At 40.7% G+C, this 24,089-nt stretch overlaps 1 protein-coding gene across 1 annotated transcript; it reads right to left on the bottom strand.

The window, feature by feature from the left end:
- Positions 1–392: 392 nt before the first annotated feature.
- Positions 393–23,794, bottom strand: BAALC (BAALC binder of MAP3K1 and KLF4). Its single transcript, XM_069854532.1, has 3 exons — positions 23,634–23,794; positions 2,871–3,040; positions 393–974 (listed from the first exon to the last, which is right to left on the bottom strand). The coding sequence occupies exons 1-3, from the start codon at positions 23,761–23,763 to the stop codon at positions 870–872; spliced, it is 405 nt and encodes a 134-aa protein (XP_069710633.1). The 5' UTR covers positions 23,764–23,794; the 3' UTR covers positions 393–869.
- Positions 23,795–24,089: the final 295 nt, after the last annotated feature.

Raw genomic sequence — 24,089 nt, 5'->3', positions numbered from 1 at the left:
CAGAAAATAAAATATATCTGATCAAATAAAGTTAATTTTTGGAACTGTCATTGGAATATTGTTTGAAGAATTATGGTTATTTTGATGTAATGTTAATGATCACTTTTTTCCAAGTCAGTACGGGCCTCAATATAATTAAAGGGGCACGTATGAAATAATGAAGGAGCCACACTCCTAGGTGCCAGCTAAGGCTAGGAACTTCAAGTAAGACTACTCAATACATGAAAGTTACTGTTTTTAAGATGTAAATTCTGTCAATACAGAAAACGAATTAAAACTAAGTAATTAAAAGATAAATATATAAGAAGAGTAGTATGTAACAACTATATATAAATTATAAATACAGTTTAAAATATATTTTATGGAAATATTTTTTATGAGATTTTTTTTATTGGAGATTTTTTTTTTATATGTCTCTTTCTGAGATCCCTGGTTTGAGTTCTATGAAAGCGAGCTCTTCTGGGGGTTTGAATGCACACACTCAAAATCCCTTAGGCTGAAAATGCAGATTAATTTGTTCATCTTCTGTTTTAAATCGCAATGAACTATGCCTCTCATCATCCAGCCTCATTCTAATAGCAATGCAGAACAGGGCATACACAAGGAGGTAACATAAGACTTAGTAAAAAATGAATGGCATGAATTTTGGTGTGTGTCTGCACAGTTCCACTGCTTTAGACAAATGACATCTGAACTTCCTACAGTGTCTGCAGGTGGTTTCTCCAAGACAAGTTTCTGAAGGCACTCAGCAGCAGCTGCCTGCTGTGTTCAGCATGGGACACCCGGAGATCTTCATACGGTCAGCGACTGATGACATCTGAAGTGCTGCGAAGCATTCCTGGTCCATCCTCACCTGGCACTTTGCTTCATTAATTGACACAATTCTTTGTTTTCCTTCTGTCACTTTGTCTAATGTTCTTTGTAACATTAATTGTGACTTCTTTTGTAGACATTTTCTGTGCGTCCCATTTACTCTGTGAAAGTTTTAAACAGTGAGTTCCATGCTGAGTCTTTGATGATTACTTCCTGATTTATCAAAACAGTTCTACATAACAAACAGAAAGTTTCCAGCATTCCTCACACAGTACTGGGATGAGCAGCAACATTCTCATTCAGCATGGATGCAAGCTTTTATAACTGCTTTAAAGACTGGGGACATCAGTAGGGTTTGGATCAATCCTCTTGGCTACCATTAGCATCTCTGCACACGTGAATTCTAAAAGCAGAGTAAATCAATCTGGTTTCAGTCTAGAAGTGGAAATTAGAGGTCCCTTTTGATGTCACTGAGAATTGAGAGTGACTAGTCTGAGAATTTTCTAGTATTTTGCATTTCTTAACAGAAAATGCAGTTTCAAAATAACAGTTCTACCTGCCTATTAGACTGAAGTACAATATATACCTTTCAGAGCTTCATCAGATTATTTCCAAATATTAAAAAAAGTAGCTTGTCTGAGGCATGCAAGTGCCTCCTTAATTTAAATTTATCTTTCTCTTAGTATGTCTGCTTGTTGCCATAAGCAACGCGCTATACTGCACAGTAAGTGAGACAGGTCTGGCAAAGGACACTCAGAACCGGGCTGATGGAAACACAGAGCTGAGTTAGGTGGTTCTGATAATTGCACTTCCAGTGTTTTATGAGACAATTTGTAAGTGTAAAGAATGCCAGGTAAATTAGGTATCATTTACATGGTAATAAAGCCAGGTGGAATAATGTCTGGTAAAATTCCACTGACATGAGTGGAAGGTACATATTTATTTGCCGCTGTTTATCACTTCATATTTATGCAGCCTGAATAGCCGTACTCCTTTGCTATCTGCTTCCCCCATGCTGCTGTTCACACAAGGATTCTCCAAACTTGCACAAGGACTCTTGAAAGACTACATATATAATGAAAATCAAACCAGATAATTGTCAGCCAGTAACATAATCTGGATATCACCTTTGCTTTTGGGGCGCCTAACCATTATGCTGCCTTTGCTAGTATTACGACTCCTTTCAGCATCATCTTTCGCTTCCAAGTTATTTTGACATTAAACTCATGAGACAATACTAAAGTTTCCTAGATGCAGCCCACGTCAAACCCTTCCCCTTTTGACATCACATATTGTACCCTCTCACGTAACCAATGGCGGGGGTAAGGCTTGAGAAATAAAGAGGTAAAGCAATCTACCCTACAGGCTGATGGCAGAACCCAAGTCTCCTGAGGGCACTGTGTGCTGCATTGTGTTCTATTCTACAGCAAGTAGAGGTGAAAAAAACCTGCTGCTATGCAAACAGGGCAGTGTGTGTGAACACGCAAGAGACAGGAAGAAGTCTGGGCTTTGGTCTAGCCCCAAAGCCTTGGGTTTCCGTGCATTCTTGTTACACTGGATGATCCTTTGACAAAGTATACAGTTTGTGAGTAGAAGAAAGTAGAAGGATATGATCCAAAGCCTAGTGAAGTTACTGAAAAGATTCCCATTACCTTTTTCAGGTTTTGCATCCAGCCTTGAATGAACCAGAGTTCATGCAGTGCAGGTAATTGAAGCAAAGCAGCAATTAAGGAAAAATACATTCACTTTCATATAATTAATCTAAATAGTTTGCACACTACGTGCCACAGATGGACTGAGCTGAAAAAAATAAGCACAGGGCTTTTTCCTGTAACAAGTGTGTGACGCCAGTATCTAAATAAACCATCAATTTTGTTGCTATTCAGGCACAAGATGTTGTCAGAGGTGCTAGGCTCAGTCATACTGTGGCTGTGGTGCCACTTCTGTACTACCCAAAGGCACTAAATGCAGTCTGATTGCAGCAAAAATTGTCAAAAAATATGTTTGAGCTGGTTGAAGCTAGTGCTGAGCACCAGGGAACATAATTATATTCTTACCTCTGCTGCTTTGAAGACATTCTGTTTCTGTGTTGTAGCTCCCGTGCCATGGACCATGGGGTTCACACACTGAGGACCACCACTGTTCCTCTTCTCGGTGTTCAGCATTCCAGCTGTGGCTGATGCTGTAGTTACACCTGTCTGAGCCGATTTTCCATCCTCACGAATACCTAGTAAGGACAAATGAAAATGTGTGGTTACTATGGAGGAACAGTTGTAGCTGTCCCTCTGGCTTCCCTCTATTTCACCACATTTTTGTGATAGCACAAGCCATGGAAGGTGCAGTAGAGTGCTACGGTGGGAATGGTCTACCTCCTTTTGTCACCTTCCTGTTATGTGGCCTTTCTCCTGCAGTTCACTGCTCTGTGAAACAACGGCTCAGACAAAGTGGAAAACTAACTAATGAGTGCAGCATATCAATAGTCTTTTGGTCACCTGCAGAGCTCTGTTGGCTTCTCCACACACACAGCTGCTTGCATGACCGAGGGTTTACCTATGGACCCAGAGGGGCTCCCTTAAATCTGTTCCAGTTCTGGAAAATGAAGGAGTTAGATGTAAGCATGACAGATCAGACCAATATGACTCCTTAGCCTTTAGCCTTGAGAAGAGGAGGCTGAGGGGTGACCTTATTGCTCTCTACAACTGCCTGAAAGGAGGTTGTGGAGAGGAGGGTGCTGGACTCTTCTCACAAGTGACAGGGGACAGGACAAGGGGGAATGGCCTCAAGCTGTGCCAGGGGAGGGTCAGACTAGATATCAGAAAGAAATTTTTCACAGAAAGGGTCATCAGGCACTGGAACAGCTGCCCAGGGAGGTGGTTGAGTCACTATGCCTGGTGGCGTTTAAAAGATGGGTAGACGAGGTGCTCAGGGACCTGGTTTATTGGCAGATAGGAATGGTTGGACTTGATGGTCCAAGAGGTCTTTTCTAACCTGGTGATACTTTGATAATATGGATAGAGAGACTGCTCTATTTATGGCCTTGAACATTTTTTTAAATCAGAAGTTGAGGCAAGAAATTCCAGAAAAATATATTTCATACTGTTTCGACAATCAGTAATCAAATAAATAATTTGCTATCTGCTCTGTCTGCGTGGATAAGACGTGTTGTACAATATGATATTGGTCAGCCTAAAAGAATGTTCTTATCTTATTGGATTAATAAAAATCAGTTCTCATTTATGGTGAGCACAGAGCACTAAATATCTGGTCGCAACTCTAGGTCTGAAGTCCAAATGCAAGGAATAAGTAGAATGCATGAAGAGTTCTCAATTTTATTTATGAAGAGCTTTATGTTCAAATAGAAAAAAAAAATCCCACAATTACTAACAGGCAATATAGGTATCAAAACTGGAGGAAGAAGCAAGGAGTTACAGATATTACATGAAAAATAAATATGAAGAAAATAATAGACAATTCATTGCCACCTGACGTATGCATTGTGTCAACAAAACCTTCTGCCGTGAATCAAGTGGGAATTCAAACACAGTACTAAGGGTATTAAAAAGTAAGCCAAGAAAGTCCTGAATCCTTTCCCAGAAATCTATAATAAAACCCAATTTATCAGTAGAAAGCAACATCAGAAGCGTCTAGCAAAGACAACGAATGAAATCAATAAAGCTTCAGCCAAATATTCAAAGTCTTAATACCGAAATTACCGAAGGCTGTGTAAGATTTAGAAGTCTAAATACAAACCAGCCACTGCATTTCCCCAAGCAGTCAGAAGATGGTGTTAGAGTTTTCCTAAAACAGTTTAACTTGTAGTGGTGATCACTAACAACACTGCAAAATCATCTGCTTTTCAAAAATTGAGTTTATTACATTGTAGTTTTTAAAGCAAAAAAATACTTCAGGCTTTGGAAGCTGCCTTTTCTGTTAGATGTAAAACTAATGTCATTCTCCCACCTAAATCTACAGGCAACTTCCCATAAGACAAGTCACCTCTCCTGCCCCTCCTGAAAGTCCATACCTGCTTGTGTCTTAGGTCTCATCTCTTCCTACCACTCCACAGTACAAGATGAGAAGCAGAAAAATGACTCAGTGCAGAACAGTAAGCAGCACAGACTGATATAATATACAAAATCAATTGTCAGGAAAAGAGATGTAGAGGCAATTAGCCATGTGTGAGTCAGAGCACTAAGCCAGGAGTCAAACTGTAGCCAACTGCTTCACCTTGCTGTGAGGCTGTGAGAACAGGGTTGAGCACAGCTTTTGACAGGCCAAATGCTCTAGGCAATACATACTAATTCCATTAATAAAGTCTTGGACATTCCAAACATATGCAAATTATGAGTTTTTCCTTCTGCAGAGTCATCCTACTAAATTACTTTCTGCTACGCGTCCCTTTGGCCATCTGGTCTCTAAATTGTCTGGTGAAACAGTTATTATGCACAATTGTTGATTTATCAGATTGTATTGCATCTGCAGTCTCACACAGAACAATTTTGCTTGCATCAATCCATTTCTGGAGACTGATGGAAAATGTCAATCCTGAAAATGGTTCATTTTTTGTCCTCTGTTAGTTGGCAGCCCAAGCATTCTTGCTCCATCCTGCATGGCAGGGTTGATACTTTTTTTCACAATACTTAACCAGAAATGAACTCAGTATCTGAGCCTTCCACTATCACTCTACTATATTTTTATATAGGTGACCTTGTGATCACCAATACTAGTGTAAAAAGCAATGCAAAAAGCTTTTTTTTTTATTCTGAAATACATTTGCTGTTCAAAGTTAAGGAACTAATTTCTTTTTCATTGGCATATAGATGGTTTAGAAAGTGAGCAACAGTTTAAAGACTTCAGTGACTTGCTTTTTATGTATGAGCACTGACAAGAATTTACAGTGAGAACGCATGAGCAGTAGAAGTAGGAGCATCACATTTGTCGATAATTCATAAACCGACACCAATTTAATAGATTAGGTATATAACACAATGTTGATAGCAAAGCAGAGATGATGTTAAAAAAAAGATTAGGAACACATTTGCTTTTTAAATAGCTAATATTTTTGTATTGCTGTTAGGGGTTTGCCATGGTACACAAAAATGGAAAAGTTAACTTTCTTCTTCTGAACAATATAGAATTTGCAAGCTAGCAGGTTGGTAAGGCTCAGTGTTGCTTAACCAAGCCAACTGTCGAGACATTTATATCATCCTCACAGCATGGGTTCGGTAAATAACCTCCTCAGTCTTTCACTGTAGAGCTTCAGTAGATACTTAAACAGGCAAGTTCAGTGAAGTTGTTAATGTTCTCATCTTCTCTGCCTGTGGGCCTCCTAAGGCCAGAGAAAGCAGCAGATCATGGAATCATAGAATCATAGATCCCATAACAATCCGCTGTCAAATCCATTTATTTTATTTTTTAACTGGCAAACCTACAATATTCTTATGGCTCCACTCCCAAAACCTGAGTTTCTGTGTGATCACCAAACCCCCACCAATGTAATTGTGACCTTCCCCTCTGGAATGGTTTGTCAGGGTCTAGGGGACTGGCAGGCTGTTCCCATTATAGGGAGGAATGTAAAGTAAGAGGCAGGTATTTCACTACATGTAATGAAGCTTCTTTATAAAGAACATACAGGAGTTCTCCCTAAGGAATATGGGGAGAATACACAAGCAGCAGACCCATTGCTTACAAATACAAGTCTATCGTTGCAGCAGGAAATGTGTTTAAAATAATTGTCTCTCCCGTGGTAGTGCTTACTGTCATTCTCCTTTTCACTGGCTTTTGAGACTGCACAGGTGAGCTAACTCTTGCCTTGCTTACCAGACCAATAGAAATCCTTTAGGCTGCCGTTTGACAAACACTTTTTTTCAGCAGCACCAGAAAAAAAACGGTTTGTTCAGACTGAAATCAATCTCTAGACATTATTCATCACCCAATGATGCAAGCGGTTGGACTGGCACAACTTGGGAGGTAGCACGGGAATCAAAGCAAGTAGCAGAAAGCAGCTTAGGTCGGTGTGCTAGCGAATAAAACAAAACCAAACCAAACTCTGCTCATCCAGCTCCACTCGTTCTTCTCATTGAGAGCTGTCTAAATCCTATAAGTCAGTTCACCTTGCTCCAACTACCCCTGAATCAGGGGACGTGCATTTGTTTCACCTATTTAGCCTGGATTTGCCAAGGATTCCCACTGCGTTGCTGGAGAAACAGTGTCCCAAAGATTTCTTAAGTGGCTTTTGGCCCAGTGTGAGCTGTGATAAGACTCACTGATTACAAATAATATTTACAAAGGATCTTTATTTCTAAAAGATCTTTCACTAAGAAATCTGATGATTTAGACCAAATGATGGCAGTTCAAGTAATCTTTTGTTTTGTGTATTTTTAAATTAAAAATGTGAATGGATTTTGAAAGCCAAATCAGCCCAAGTTTTTGTCACTAAAATGCTGGCATTAAATTACAGCTTTTTTTTCAAAATTCCCAAAATAAAGAAGTTTGGGAAATTTATGGAAAAAGATCAGCTGTAGTTATTGATTTTTACAGATCAAAACTAAAAATCCATCTGTACGATATCTGGGTATGTTTTAGCTGTTCCCCAACTTAAAGGAAGGGCATTTAAAACAGTCTTATGATATCTACATGTAACGAACAGAAAGCTATCTAAAATCAGAGGTATCTAATATAAATATGAAGACCATCAAGACAGGACAAACGTGTCTGAAATATAAATACTGTGTGGAGAGCAATGGGCATATTAAGGTAATATTAACTCCTAGAAGAGGACAAAGAGAATAGAACATGACAATTGTCACTAGTAACACAAAAAATAAAGTCACTGGTATTTTTAAGTAGCTCACATAAACTGTATAAATAAAATTAACTCTCCAAGAACTGCTGCTACTCATAATAGTCTATCCTAAGGTTGAATATTCAGACAGACAATACAACACCAAGTTTTACCAGTCTTCCTGGGATAACCTCCTACTCTCTGTGCTGTAAACATAATGAAAAATTCAGTGTTTCCAAGAAAACATCAAAATTAGATTTTAGAAGGAAGACTCTGAACACACCAATGGTTCTATTACTTTAATTCTATACCTGCTTTAAAATTGTCTTTATTAACTAACGATAGTGATTATCACGACTCTTTCTGCTTCAGACTATTAAGTAATGTATTAATCACAGCTAGGATACAATCATTTTGTAAAGAAGACATGTTTTCTTCAGAAAGAGTTATAGGCTGTAAATAAAGGCATATTTCAGCCCCTAAATGCCACTTGGAAACCTGATATACAGAAAATTCCATCAGTGGGAACTAGGGAGGGTCAATTTTGTACATGACAGAAGATAAAGGCATGACTTCCCCAAGGCCTTTTGCTGGACCTTGTCTATGTATTATATTAGAAAGCTAATATATATATTCTAGTGATCAAGGATGGGAGAAGAAACTGGATAGCAACATTTAGGGGTATCTCTTAATTATCAGGACTATAGGAAATGTCTCAAAACACAGGTGGCATGAAGGTAGGTCTACTGGATCTCTGAATGAACCTCATCAGAACAGCAGTATCTTCATAAGACCCAAAACCGAACTGAAATGAATCCTCCTAGTTCAATGGCTATGTTATTCTTAGCCAAAAGGATCAGACCTTTGTGGAGAAAATGATTCCGCATGCGCTTGCCACCATATTGTTCTACTTCATTTTAAAGCAGCAGCTAGTGGCCAGAACAGGACATGAATTCTGACCCAAACATGCTATAGATCTGACCCAGTGCTGTGGACCCTGTGCTGCCACATGCTCTGCTATTAAGTAATAAGCCTGTATTTGTTTAAAGCGGGTAGCTGTTGATTAGCATGCTAAATTTACATCTTTGGAATTGACTACGAAAACCTGTAAGGTTCAATTTTCTGGTTCAGCAACATCCCTTTTTATTTATCGTGGCTGTTATCTCATGAATAATGCATAAGAGACTGTTTCAGAAAATCTCTGCATAATAAGATACTGCAATCTAAAAATGGACTCTGAGAAATCTCACGGTAAAGACGAATGCACAATGTTAACACAATATGCACTGCTTCCAGAGGAAGTATGTATTTGCTACAATCACTTTCTTGCTTTTAATGCAAAAGTGATAATAAGTACTAAGAACACTGAAATACCTGTTTTCTATACTGTTCTCCTGATTTGAAACTATATATTCTTGGGAAAACGACGTATCTGCAGGCCTGAGTGCTGGTATGTACTTCTGCTGCAGAAATAAAAGACAGGATGAGTCCTATCAAAAAAGAATGGAGTGGAGGTTGTGACCAAAGTCAAGTTGAGGTAGCTAGAAAACTTCCTTCCCTGGTCCACGAGACAGACTACTATCCTCTGATAGTAGTCCAAACTGGTAACGATGATCTAGTAAACAAAAAGACCAAAACCATCAAGAATGACTTCAGGGCCATTGGGAAAATAATGGAGGGCTCTGGGGCACAAATAACATTCTGCTCCATCCCAAGGCTAAATAGAGAGGAGCGGGATGTCAGGAAGAAGAATTCAATTAATGCCTGGCTCTGAGCCTGGTGTGAGGAGAGGGGCTTTGGCTTCTTTGATCATGGGGTGGCTCACGCACCTCCAGGCTTTCTTGCTAGGGATGGGACACGTGTGTCTCCTAGGGGGACTAAAGCCCTTGCTAAAAACCTAGCTAAGCTCATAAATCGAGCTTTAAACTAGATGTGAAGGGGGAGGAGGCTGAGCCCAGGCTAGACAGGAACGAGCCTGGACATGAGGCAATGGTGATTCGGAGAGGGTGTGCTGGTGAGGACCACCAGTACCTCACCACACAGAAAGTGGGGGAGAACACACCCGAGGGTGCTAAGGGAGATATGGGCACTCTGGCACTAGCTACTCCAGTTACCAGGCAATTGGGAATGAACTCTCTTTGCTCTAAGAGGGCTGAAGGCTCGGCAGCTCAGCTGAAGTGCATTTACACCAATGCACGCAGCATGGGGAATAAGAAGGAAGAGCTGGAAGCTGTCGTAGGGCAAGGAGCCTATGATGTCGTTGCCATCACAGAAACGTGGTGGGACGACTCATATATATAAGTCTAAGTAATTTCCTCCAAAACAGAAGGCTCAGAGATGAGGTTAGATGCTCAGGAAAATGAAAGTAGCTTTTTTCCCTAACAAGAAAGAACTGAGAAACTTACAGTACTAGCAGAGAGCGGATTTATAAGGCAGCGCAAAGCATCCAGAAGATCTGCAGGAGGAGGACCTGCTGCAGCAAGAAAATGTCATCAGAAACAATGTTTTGTATTTATTGAATCGGCAAATACAATACCATGATAAATTTACTGCCCAGACAGTCAGAGAATTCAGAATTATTTACCTGAATTCTCAGCCAGTATGTATTTTAGGTAGTGAAGCAAACCATAACAATTTTTCCGTCTTCTACACGTTCTGTATCAATCATCAAAATTCTGCAGAGTCTCTCCAGGGAAACACTTTCCCCATTGGCTGGGAAAAAGCAGCGGAGGGAGATCTGTTCTCCTTACACGAAGCTGTCCATGTGCAGCAGGTGTCCTCCTGGATTTTGATCAAGCAGAGCTGAGCTGTGCCGGGGCATGCAGCTCACGTATGACAGGCGTGGGGAAATGGGAGTGAGCTGTGTGCCTTCCTCCGGACTTCCATGGGATGCTTATTTGAACTCGGCTGGTCTTAGAGCACCAACAGCCTCTTAAATCTCTGTTTGGAAGGTACCTGTTTCACTTTCACTGCTAAGGGAAGTAGTGATAAATAAGAGGAGGTTCTGTATTTATGCAGACAATGGGGCTCAGATAACAGCTAACAGCAGAAGGAAAATCAGACTCCAAAATCCTGATCTGGCCATGGTTTTGTCGCATTCAAAAGCCTTATGGAAATATGTTCTCCTGTAAGACTATGCTGTTAACTGTTCAATTTAGAGCTAAAAGAACTGGCTTACAATGAATACATTTAGTACTTTTAAATTACTCTACGCACATCACAGTCCTGGCAAAATGGGAGACCAAGCACATCTTGTAACAGTTTTGGTGGGCAGCTTTGCTTATTTTCCTATTTCCTGCCACTTTGTTTCTGAGCACAAAACAAATGAGTGTCCTATAGTTCTCTGAATTTCAAAATTTCTTTTACCACTGACATTTTGAAATGAGTCAAGAGGCTCCTCTTTGTTAGATAAAAGGAATTTCTAAAAGATTGTAAACCTGAAATTTAACATGCACGTGCATAAAGAAGCACATGATAAATAGCTCTAAAAGTCTGATTAGATTTATCACTATAATATGAAGATTTCTGCTAGAAAATACTTAAGGATTCTAGCAGACAAGTAGAATACAAAAAAAAAAAGAGGCAGCATTAAAGCTGCAAACATTGGTATTCCTGACATGGCCTAATTTTCCAGGTACAGGCAGACACTAAATCTTTGCATATTGATATGCTTTTACTTCAAGTTATGATATAAAATCCTGGTGTAAACAAACTTAACAGTGTTGCAACCACGCCTATGGAATGAAAGGTGAATATAAAATTTATATTTATTCCAAACAGCAAAAGTGCACTGCCACACTCTTTAACAACAGGTGCTTGTGTCAAAGATCAAGATAAAATACGCTACAAGGAAAACAGACTCCAAAAGCAGAATAAGGGGATGCTGGTCTGACCCTGAAGGGAAGACAGGAAATGGAGACTTGAAAGAATTGTAATCGATGTGCTAGGGAAGGGCTAATGGCAGAAAGACAATAGAGTTTGATGGATGAAGATAAAAATTTTAATGACTGACACAGGAAAGAAGAATTGAATTTTCACTATATTGTGGAAGAAGAATTGGCAACATTTCTAAGAGCCTTCAAATACATAGAAGAATCAAAGACATTGATGCTAAGTGCATTTTATGCCTGGGAAAATAATGAGACAGAATGTACTGAGCAACTGGTAGTGCCACATGATGTGCCAGAAACAGACCTCTCATTCCTCCAGGGTGAAAAACTAACACACAAATAGCAGATCTCTGAAGTGCTTTCCATCATGCTGCATTTTAGAAGCATAGGCAGTGCAGGGCAGTGCTTCTCCACAGGCAAACACACAGGTTGTGTTTCTGCACTGCCCATGAAAAATTCACCATAAAAATTATGCTCTCCATGCACAATACCTTACATCATGGGTGTACAAACTAAGCCAAAAGTTTTCCAAAGGTGCTTGCTTTTGGCTTATTTCTGTCTGTCTCTTTCCGTAAAATACAAATAAAGTAGTTAGCATTATAGGAAAGCACTGTGCTAGATGGAAAGAAGCAGCAGACTGCTGTCCCCCTCTCAAACACCCTTCCCACAACTGCACCCACTCTGTTTCAGGACAGGTTCTGAACAGTAGCTTAGATCTGTAGATGTCTGCATGGTCTTTTCCTCTCCTTCAGGATGTGGTAATGAAACATCACTCATTATGTTTTAGACTAATTTCTAACACAGAAAAGGAAAGTATTATTATCACGCTGATTACCTTGCTACTCATGCATGGAATGTTAAGATGAGTAGATAGTATCATTTTCAATTAATCATACTGAGGAGCAGTAAAAATATTTAGGCAGACTAAACAGAAATTCTTACAAAAAGCATCTAAATATACATGAAACTTGAGCTGAAATTACTCTTCACTTTTGCTCACCGAAGTTGAGCAGCATGAAATTGATGCTAAAGGCTCCAGGTGAGACAATAGACATGTATTTTAACAAAGAGTGATTAGCTACTGACTTAATTTACAAAGGCTCAGGCAAAATGTCAGCCACTGAGAAGCTGTAAATTAAGTCTGAATGCCGCAAAGGTATGCATCATATGGGAATTAACTTATCCTAAGACCAGTGGGCTCTACGGCCAGGTGACACTTCCAGCCTTACAGCCTATGAATATGTGAGAGAATACTGATGTCTTCACTGACTCATCATAGCAAAATGCTTTGGCTTAAGGTACTTGTATATGTGTCAAAAAATTATCACTCACATTTAGCTGTCATCTCAAAATGAGGGCAGCAGCTGTGTTAAAACCTAATGTCATCAACTGTTAGCAATCTACTAGATAAATCCATGACTTATTTTCATCTTTTCTACAGATGGTGCTAAACACTCAGGAAGTGCTTGGGCAGCAGCTTTATGCAAGTGGCAGAAATTCATGCTTTTAGCACTGCAATTCTGATGGCCCACCTAGGAAATATCAGCAGTTTACAAGAATGACAATTGCAACATGAGGACAATATCCTGTTGAAATGTACAGAAACAGAAACACGATCCATATCCACTGCCAGAAAATGGGTAAAAAAAAAAAAAAAGAAAAATCAGTCAATCAATAGAGGGTTGGCTGATTATTTTGCTCTTCAGTAGTTAGTATCCACTTGAACAGGGTAGCCTGAACCACGATCTTCCAGAAGGAACAAGAGGCACAGTGTTACTTCTCTTTCATCAGCTGTTTAAAATTTAATGCTCAGTCAAGTGAACAGCAATGCAGAAGCAATCTGAAATGGCTTGGTGAATTCAAAAAAACCTTAAGATAGAAAATCCTGCCTCACAGCCCTCAGCTGTCAATGCTCGAGTAAAACATCACTCCTCCATCTACCTGTTTGTTTTACTCACAACCTGTACTTTTCCTAAGCAGAAGGGAAAAGGCAGTGTAACAGTGCAGGGAAATAATTATGCATGTACTCATCAGATAATAAAACTGGGATAGGAACACATTATTTATTTGCACATAGTAAAGGAACAAGCCACTTTTTTCATGCAAGACTGCCAAGAAATGCACACAACCACATAGCTTTTAAAATATTATCTGCATAATCTAGAAAAGAGTGCTGCTTTGTGCTAGTAAAACAAAAAGCCTTAAAATAAACTCATGGATTCAATTGCTCAGTTTCTGATTCTTAACTATTACTGTATTTTAAGATAAAATCTGACTTTAAATCTCAGATTTTTTTTTTAACCACAATCAATTTATTTTTTGAACTGCAGGTGTATGTGAGAAAAGAGTGGGACTAGAAATATCAGTCCTATTTCTATTAAGAAATACAATTCTACGCCTAACTACAGGTAGAGAAGATAGATTTCTGTCACTTAAATGCTGGATTACTGCAGTATATGATCAACGTGGAAAATTTGGCAATTTTAATCAACAAGCAATGAGGTAAACTGCACTCTGAGCTATTTCCTGTATGAAATACATTGCACTTGTGCTTTGAGATTGGCAGGAGTCTTCACTTAATGCTAATTCTGTTTTCAAGAGTTGGCTTTGAGCTATACATTCCTAAAGTGGATTGGAACTGGACAGAATATGTAAATTAATTCCTGAGGAAAAGAAAAAAGCATTTTAAAATAACCTGAATCAAGATATTAAACGGGATGGGAGGGTGGGAAAGCTTTTTCCACAAGAAGAATTTTGCAGGACTATTTCCATCTGAGCATCCTGCAGATAGGACAAAAAGCCACTGCTCAGGCTTCCTGCTCAAACCCTTCCAGACAGTTTCCCTCCACTGTCCTCCCTACCATGCACTGCTGAGGCAAAGGGCAACAGCTCTCCAAGAAGTTAACATTTCTTTGGGTCTCAGTAACTAAGTAATTTTTCTCATTAAAGACTTCAATGCTTCAAGAAGGAAGCATTTCCAATGAAAATTATCCAGACAGAAGGTTCCAAATAATCTCTCCTGCAAATCATCTTGCTCAACAACCTTTCTCCTTTCTGTTTCTGTGACAGGAAGAAAAGCCTTTCATATAATTCAAGCACTGATGCACATAGCATATTTCATGAATTTATTTTATTTGCAGGTAAATGACTATGCTAGGGGAAACAGCAGGTGATTGATCCTAGTAGGTCTGCTTTAGAGTGCAGGAGGGATTTAGCAAGATTGTTGGCCATTAGCAAAATGAGAATCAATCAGAAACTAAGAGATCTTTTGGAAAAGTTATCATATATTTAATTTTATTGTTATTATTACTGCTGTTATTATTATGCTTTTGCAGTGCTTTGAGCGACTCCTAGAGACAGAAAGTGCAATGAAGAGGCTGCCAAGAAAGGAGAAGACAGCGAGAGACTCCCCAGCCCCTGCCCTCTCCTCCTGGCACAGGGGCACGGGGCAGCTGCTCCTGCCTAAGACACCAGGACCTTTCAGGAGGCTTTGTGCAGTATCTGCATGTCACTGACCACCTGCCATTAAAGAAGACTGATGTTTTTCAGTAGTTGGGTCTAATGCCTCTAACAAAATAGCAAACTGAAGGCTCATAACAGAAGAAATTTTCTCATGTATCAATTATTTCTGACATATTTAATATATTTTTGCTCACCATGGAGTCTTCTTTTTTGTATGGCAGTTGATTATCAATAGAGAATTCATTTTAAAATACTTTTAGAGATGATGGAAGGAGGTCACTTAGTATGTTCTGATGGGCCAAATAAGTATCACTGATATCACCATCTCAGGAGGTGTTTAAAAGACGGGCAGACAAGGTACTCAAGAACACGGTTTACTGGCAGACAGGAATGGTTGGACACTATGATCTAAGAGGTCTTTTCCAACCTAGTGATTCTATATTTTTAACTGAATCAATAAAAGAAATATAACACCCACAAAGCATATAATTACACAGAATGGCCATGGTGCAAAATGGCAGCAACAGCCCCATTCAAACTCTTCACATTCCCTACATATTATCTCAAACAGTATTTGCACCTATAACAATCCTACCCTCATAATTTAGCCAAAAGATTAAGCACAGGTAGTCTCAGTACCAACAGGCCTTTTTCCATACTTAAAAGAAGGAGAGGTTTAGTTTCAGGGGTGGATGAGGAGGAGTGGGACGACTCAGGGACATAAAATAAGTAAGTTCTCTGACAATACATTGAAATATTCTGTTGCTTGCGATCTGTGTTTCAGCCTTCGTTCTTAAATGACATCTGTGCCATAGTGAAATTAAGACAGTATTGAACTACCAGATGACAGCAAAGATGAAAATGTATGATTGGAAGAATTAAGAACAATGGTTGGGCTGAATAATACAGTTATTAGAAAAAACTGTACATATCTGCTGAGTCTAATTTTTCCCAATAATTTCAATGCTGTCTTGTGGTGGAGTAAATACTGTTTTAGGCCAATGCTGCAATCTCTGATTGGGTTCTAACTCAAGTATGTATGTTGAATGAAAAATGCCAATCTTGAGTAGTTTCAGGTCAGTGAGTTGACTACCATCACTTATTACAGAGATTATCCATTTAATTACACTGTGTTCCTCTAATGCTATCTACAGTTCTGCGGAGGGTTAAGCCTGGCTGGTCACCAGATGCCCAACAAGCTGCTCTGTCACTCCCCTTCTCTGCCTCCTACCAGCAGGCAGACATGGAACGGGGGTTGCAGTCAGTTCATCAAATGTTGTTTCTACCACTCCTTCCTCCTTAGAGAGAGGACTGCTTACAGTCTTCCCCTGCTCCAGCATGGGAACCCTCCCATGGGAGTCAGTTCTCCATTAATTTCTCCAACGTGAGTCCTTCCCACAGGCTACAGTTCTTCATAAACTTCTCCAGCATGGGCCCCTTCCACATGGTGCAGTCCTTCAGGAACAGACTGCTCCAGTGAGGGTTCCCCACAGGGTCACAAGTGCTGCCAGCGAACCTGCTCCAGCCTGGACTTCTCCTCTCTCCTCAAGTCCATAGATCTTGCTAGAAGCCTGCTCCAGTGCAGGCTTCCCACAGAGCCATAGCTGCCTCTGGGTATCCACCTGCCCTAGCATGGGGGTCTCCATGGGCTGCAGGTGAATATCTGCTCCACTGTTAACCTCCACGGGCTGCAGGGGGACAGTCTGCCTCACCATGGTCTTCAGAGGATCTCTGCTCTGGCACGTGGAGCACCTCCTCCCCCTCCTTCTTCACTGACCTTGGGGTATGCAGAGCTGTTTCTTTCTCATATCCTCACTCCTCTTTCTGGCTACAGGTTGTTGTACAGGTTTCCCCTTCCTCCTTCTTAAATATGCTATCCCAGAGGCACTCCTACCATCGCTGACAGCCTCGGCCTTCGCCAGTGGTGGGTCCGTCTTGGAGTCGGCTGGCATTGACTCACAAACATAGAGGAAGGTTCTGGCAGCTTCCCATAGAAGCCACCCCCGCAGCCCCCTGCTACCAAACCCTTGCCATGTAAGCCCAATATAGGTTTTTCATAATTCCCTGATCCATAGACTGATGCAGAAATGCCATTTTTTATTGGTAAAAACTGTTATTTTTCCATTTCTAACGGAAAATTTCCTGCAGACATGCCGTGAAAAGTTTGACCAGAAGTTCCTGAAGCATATGGGAATGGTTAACTTCTTGGAAGCAGCAGGGCCTCTGTGCTTTTCCATGGCTTTGGTTTATCTCTACATTTGGTACCATGTTTGTACTTTCATTACTGACAGGAAGGTTCACTGTTTTTGTGGTCTTGCAGAGGTGCAGTAAGGCTCAACACAGAACTAGATGCTATTTGGAAAGAACACCTCTGAAGGACAACCGTACCAAATCATGCTTTTAAGAAAGCTATTTTTAGAGGGCTCTGGACTGTATCCTCTTCTTGTGCAGACAGAAACACCTACACACTTTCCTGAGGCACTTAATACACATAAGAAGTCTGTTGTCCATCCATATAAAAGCAAACACAGAAAAAGCTGGTGTACAAAGTTGAGCAGGCACATGAGAAGGCTGCTTTCTGAAAGCTAGATTGTAAAAATTGGATCCAAAAGCTTTCTCTCTTAACTCCATGTGCTATTTTAAATTTTCTTCCCCTTTGCATGTGCTTTAGAAAGGTTTCTGCAATACCACCCTCCATACTAGGAGGCTAGTGACAACTGAATTGGCAGTGATCATATAATTAAAATGCAGAAACAATATTAAAATGGGATCCTTTAGCAAATACTATCTCATTACATCCAAGGTCTGGGTAAAGGTAGAATAGGGAATTAATGTAACATGCCTAGAGCACCGTAAAAGGCTGTATTTATTCACTTTTACTGTAAAACTGTAATAAAGTTATCTGCTGAAAATAACACATACCAGAATCATTGCTATAATTGTTTCTTAAACATACCAGACTTTGAACCAACGTGTTAACAAAGGAACGGAGCTCTGCCTTGGGACTAGTGATGGGCCAGCTTGAGCTGCTGGGTCAGTCTCAGTTCAGTGCAGGTGATGCTGTGGTGGGTGTTTCCCACAGGACGCCAGATCAGGAAGGAGGAGATGAGGCCTTCTTCAGACAATGGGAAGAAGCCATCCCAGAGGAGACAAGGCTCAGGTGATTTTATCCATGTGTGTAAAGCCAGACTTCTCAGTGGTATTCAATGAAAAGACAAGAAGTGATAGGCACAAGTGGGAGTTCAGGAAACTCCATTTCAACATAAGAAAACTTTTTAATAACAAGTGTGTCTGAAAACTGGAACTGGCTATCCAGAGAGGTCATGGACACTCCATCCTTGCAGATATTCACACCTGGCTGGACACGGCCCTGGGCAACCTGCTCTATCTGACTTGGTTTAAGCAAAGGTTGGACTAGATGATCCTCAGAGGTCCCTATCAGCCCAGTGATTCTGCAGCTCTATAAGAGGAGCAGTAATGGGCATAAGAGCACAAAGAGATACTGATACATCTATATCACACCCTAGCAAAAGTGATCCCTCTTTGGCTCTTAACCCAAAATAGGGAATTTTATTAAATGCTTCTCTGCAGTCTGATTTACAAAGTTCTTAAATTATGACTGGATTCTTGCTTATTCATTTCTGTTAAGCTTTTAACTTGATGTACACCTGGTAAATGAAAAAGGAGATGACTGCAGCTCTGGTCCAAGCCAACACCAGTCCCTGTTGTTATAGCAACTGGTGTTCACATAGCCCTGCTCTTTGGCTGCGGCTGCTTCCAGCCTCTCCAACTGTAAAGGGTGGAAAGGCAATTTTCAAAAACTTCTCTGTGAAAGGTTACCTCTAAGACCCTGGATTCTGCATACTGAGTCTCAACCAGACTCTAACAGCAAAGATGAACCTGGTCTGCAAGACCTCCCACAGTTGTCAACAATTACAAAACAGCAGAGCAGCGGCATAAGTTGGTCATTTAAGTCAGCAATTATTCATAAACTCAAAACTATATTAAAAGCAAAATAAACTATATACAAGAGAAACTATTAGCTAGCTAGATTTCTAGATCCTGATAAAACTTATCCTGTTTTCCTCTGATTTTCTTAATTTATTTTGCAAAGGCCTTAATTCTACTCCCATTTCATAGCTATTTTGCAAATGTCTTTTCTAGAGAATGAACCAACCCTAAATTGCAGATTTCATTCCTGGCAGATCTGTGACTGCAGTTACATTTGCTGATGCCATAAGCAAATTTTTCTCCCAAGTGCATCAGGTGAGTCTGTGTGAAACGTGAATAATTATTTTTAATACGCTTCAGGAAAAAAAATACTTTACTACAGAAGTAGTACAAAGAATAAAAACAATTATCTTTGTTTTTAAAGCCTTAGACAATACTGTGAGTCAGGTAATAAAAAAACAAAGAAAAGTTTTATTAGTTGAGGAACTGAACAACTGAGTCCTGAGGCAATCAACATGCGGCTTTTCAGTTCTGATACAAGAGAATTCCTTTTAACTTGGATGCTACATCATTTAAGAATTACTGATTTTTATTTGCATCTCAATAGCAATCTCCAGCCAAGAATGAGGTCTTTTACTGTGCTGGTTGCTCTTGGAAAACAGCGAGAAGAGACCCTATCCTAAGAAGTTTGCAGCCTGTGAGGTAAAGCACGATTGCAAGGTCTGACCATGAGGAAACATGCTGCTTGATCCACCCTGTGGCACTTTCAAGTAAAATAAAGAAAAATAATTGAATTCAGCAGCTACTTAGTCACTGAAAACCAGAAAGAAATAGAAAAAAGATGTCTTAAAGCCTACTTTAAAACCAAACAAAATTGTTATAGTTAGTACTGAACAGGTTTGTAAAGCACTTTTACAGTACTGGTTTCTGGTAGGAAATCATGCATCATAAGTTACAAGCCTACATACATACATACATATCGGCAAGTTATCCCGATGTAACACAGCAGGCTATGCAAATGTGTGCTGAAAAAGCTCACAGTTTGAGTGCAGTTTTTTTTATTTCAGCCTTTACCTGCAGTTTACTTGTAATCCATGGTGACTGCCCTGGGGACTCACCTGCACCTGCAGATTCTCACTTCCCCAGAAAGTCATTACTTGTGCTAACACTTCACTTAGCTGAATCACACCCTCTAAAGAGAAGGCAATTTGTGCAAAAGGTTGCAAAGAACAAGCAACGGTTACCAAGCAAAAATGTAGCCTATTATTTTCCTCAGCTACTGCCTGCGCAACGTCTGAATCCTCTGACAAGTTCTTTGCACTCACAGCAATGGATGTTCTTAAGAGAAGCAGCTCTGTTTTATGGGTGCATGATGAGTTTTTCTTTCTTTCCTCCCTCCTGGAAGCCACTCACTGTATGAACAGTGCATATGTTTATCTTCTAGAAGATGTCTTTCAATTTCACCACCTGCAGTGCTTCAAGAAGTTATTTATTATTTTTCCACCCTTCTCCATCTGTATCAATTTACCCTGCACATCATTGTCAAAGCCTCACCTCAGTACTGCAACAAATTTCTACGACCTATATTCATGGCTGTTAGTGATTGTCATGAACCTAAGAAAAATTGTCTCTCATCACAACTGATATTGTCCTATATGCCTTCCTGTAAAAAACAGGAAGACTTGTAATACATCTTATTAAAGCAGATGTAAAAAATCAGGTAGGAAAGTGGACAAATATTCTAAGAAATCAGTTGAAACAGGAAGAAAGGAAAAGCGAAGGGAAAACTTAAGAAAACTCATTATTTCCTTTTCAATTTAATAATATTTTGGCTTTCAAAATGCTTTAGTAAAGATACAAACATTTGGCTATACAAAGACATACTTCAAATTAGAGCGGACAGAGAAAGCTATATATGCTGGCTGTCAAAAGGAGGAAGATCTAATCAAATTTTGGGGTGGCATAAGATTCCTAAGATTACTATACAGTAGTTATTAGCCCTTTCATCATTGATATGCTTGCTGATCCTGTATACCACACATTCTTTCATCCCTGAGTGATTTACTCCTATTTCCATGGCAATGTCCACTGTCTGGTCTTGTTTTAACCACTTGATTGAAATATGCCAACAATCACAGCCACCTTTTACTGCTTTGGGCATATTCCTGAAAGCTTTCCTTCATCCTACCTCCACTTCTTCCTCTTCATACAATGTTACCAAGTTATTCCAAGTGAAAAATGACAAAGAACAACTTCATCCTCACCAGCTGCCTTTGTCTAGTCCTTGCTTCCCCGTCTGCCTCCTCCCTTCTATGTCCCAGTTACAGAAGTTTCCTGCCTCCACTTATGAAAACTTCACATCCCATCTCCTCACCTCCCTCATTCTACTCTTATCCCCTCCATTACTCTTCTTTTCCCTTTCATTCTTTGGTAGTTTTCAATTCTCACACTAAAGGCCTGTTTTCCTCTTCACCTCTTAACCCATACTTGACCTCATTTGCCTCTCCAATTGCTGCTTCCTCTCCCTTTCATCTGTAAATTCACAGAACACACTGTTTCTAGTCTTTTTCCTTTCCTACCTCATTCCTTACCCTACAATAGCTCCCAATGAAGTATTAATACTTTATGACTTTCAATGCACTAATTGGAATCAGGATGAATTCCTCAGGTTCCTTAAGCTGCTGCCACCATCCTTTGTCCATCCTCTCCCCATCACTTTCCTCTCTAATCTCTTCTGCAAGTTTTTTTTGCAAAGAGTTTCTCACACTCCTCATACTCTAATCAGTCTCCACCAGACTTAAGAGCTGTCCTCCTTATCTCTGATATTCTCATCTGTAAATGCAAATTCAATTATTGCATGTTTCTAGGAAGAATACTTGCTGATCTACCTCTATCACTTCCTATTCAATATCAAATCTCAGACTATCTGGCTTCTGTATACAATGTTTAGGCACTAACTCAAATTCAGCACAGCTAAGATAATGCTGAGGATGGATATTGAAGAAACATCTGCTGTGCCTTCATTGATAAGAGACAAGACTGTCACCTGTCATTCAAGCTTACCAGCCAGTATCACCTTCAACTTCTTTAAACTCCTTACATAAAACTGTTCAATACAGCAGTTAACGTTCCAACTTGCCTTCACATTTTCATAATTTCACATGACTTCTTTTGTCCCTCATGCTGCGCAGAGTCATCACTTCCCTATTGCAGTTGGCCTGTGATGCCCACCTCCGTGAATTTTCACTCCTGCACTTTCACAATTTCTTCCTGGTGCTTTGTAGCTTGCTATAAAACTCTGCAAAGCTACTTCTTTTCCTCTGACGCCTGCTATAGGCAGTTGCTGCTTTATATGAAAATTGTGATTCACCTGGAGCAGCACTCATTTTCACCTTGCATTTGTGCAACATCTAGCACGATGAATATCCGGACCTAGACTGAGATTTCTAGATACCACTGCAATATATAATAATTCTGAAAACACATTAAATCCCACATCAGGTCAGAGCTCCTCATTCCCTTTATGACCTCAGCCCCTACTGTAATACCTCAAGTGCACAAGTAAGAATGTTCCATGCTGACAAGAGTGGGGACATTCAGCCTTGAAGGTCAGCTCCCATGCAGCCCACCATCTGATCGGGATTTGTTTTTGTATATCATCCTAATTTGAGGCAGTGTGGGAAAAGGCTGGCATGTCACTAAATCTTCTTTATTTTAAACCTGTTTCCTGAATGACTTGTTTTGAAAGAAAAAAAAGAAAAAAAAGAAAAAAAAGAAAAAGAGAAAAGAAAAAAGAGAAAAAAAGAGAAAAAAAGAGAAAAAAAGAGAAAAAAAGAGAAAAAAAGAGAAAAAAGAGAAAAAAGAGAAAAAAAGAGAAAAAAAGAGAAAAAAGAGAAAAAAGAGAAAAAAGAGAAAAAAGAGAAAAAAGAGAAAAAAAGAAGGAAAAGAAGGAAAAGAAGGAAAAGAAGGAAAAGAAGGAAAAGAAGGAAAAGAAGGAAAAGAAGGAAAAGAAGGAAAAGAAGGAAAAGAAGGAAAAGAAGGAAAAGAAGGAAAAGAAGGAAAAGAAGGAACGCCACATATTCCAAAGCAAAAGCCTCAAAGATCAAGTTCTTCAAGCTGACTGAACACGAGCCAGTGTGTCCAGGTGGCCAAGAAAGCCAATGGCATCTTGGCTTGTATCAGAAACGGCGTGATCAGGTAAACCCTGCCCCTCAGCACCTCGTCCACCCATCCCTTAAACACCTCCAGGGAAGGTGACTCAACCACCTCCCTGGGCAGCCTGTTCCAGTGCCCAATGACTCTTTCTGTGAAAATTTTTTTCCTGATGTCCAGCCTGAACCTCCCCTGGCGGAGCTTGAGGCCATTCCCTCTTGTCCTGTCCCCTGTCACTTGGGAGAAGAGGCCAGCACCCTCCTCTCTACAACGTCCTTTCACGTAGTTGTAGAGAGCAATGAGGTCTCCCCTCAGCCTCCTCTTCTCCAGGCTAAACAACCCCAGCTCTCTCAGCCGCTCCTCGTAAAACCTGTTCTCCAGCCCCTTCACCAGCTTTGTTGCTCTTCTCTGGACTCGCTCCAGAGCCTCAACATCCTTCTTGTGGTGAGGGGCCCAGAACTGAACACAGGATTCGAGGAGCGGTCTCATCAGTGCCGAGTACAGAGGGAGAATAACCTCCCTGGCCCTGCTGGCCGCGCCGCTTCTGAAACTCGGGGACACGGACCGCGCTCCGCTCTCACCGGCGCCGCCGCCCTCCTGCGCGGGGCTCTCCGAGTCGGTGTTGGTCAGCCAGGTGGACTCGGTCTCCCTCGTCCAGCTCTCGTAATAGCGGGGTTCGATGGCGTCCGCCCTGCTGCCCCCGCAGCCCATGGCAGCTCCTCGCTCAGCTCCCGGCCAGCATCGCTCCGCACGCCTCCCTCCTCCTCCTCCGCGCCGCCTTTATCAGCTCCACCGCCCCGCTTCCTTCTCGGCTGTCCCCTCCCCTTCTCCTCCCCGTCCCCCTTTCCCACCCCTCCCGGTTTTCTTTTTGTTACGGGAGACCTTATCGCTGACTACAGGTCCCCGAGAGGAGGCTGTGGGGAGGTGGGCGCTGGTCTTTCCTCCCAAGTGACCAGAGGGAACGGCCTCAAGTTGCACCGCGGGAGCTTCAGATTGGACCTGCCCGTGGCAGGGGTGTTGGAACTAGGTGATCTTTA

Source organism: Phaenicophaeus curvirostris, chromosome 3, assembly GCF_032191515.1.
Source record: "Phaenicophaeus curvirostris isolate KB17595 chromosome 3, BPBGC_Pcur_1.0, whole genome shotgun sequence".
Classification (NCBI taxonomy): domain Eukaryota; kingdom Metazoa; phylum Chordata; class Aves; order Cuculiformes; family Cuculidae; genus Phaenicophaeus; species Phaenicophaeus curvirostris.
This window is presented reverse-complemented; position numbering and strand designations above follow the sequence as displayed.

Coding starts and splice junctions, on each gene's coding strand:
- BAALC (XM_069854532.1), bottom strand. CDS start 23,763: ATGGGCTGCGGGGGCAGCAGGGCGGACGCCATCGAACCCCGCTATTAC. Junction 3,041..23,633: donor GCAGGAGGGCGGCGGCGCCG/GTGAGAGCGGAG, acceptor TGTCCTTACTAG/GTATTCGTGAGGATGGAAAA. Junction 975..2,870: donor ATGTCTTCAAAGCAGCAGAG/GTAAGAATATAA, acceptor AAACTTTCACAG/AGTAAATGGGACGCACAGAA.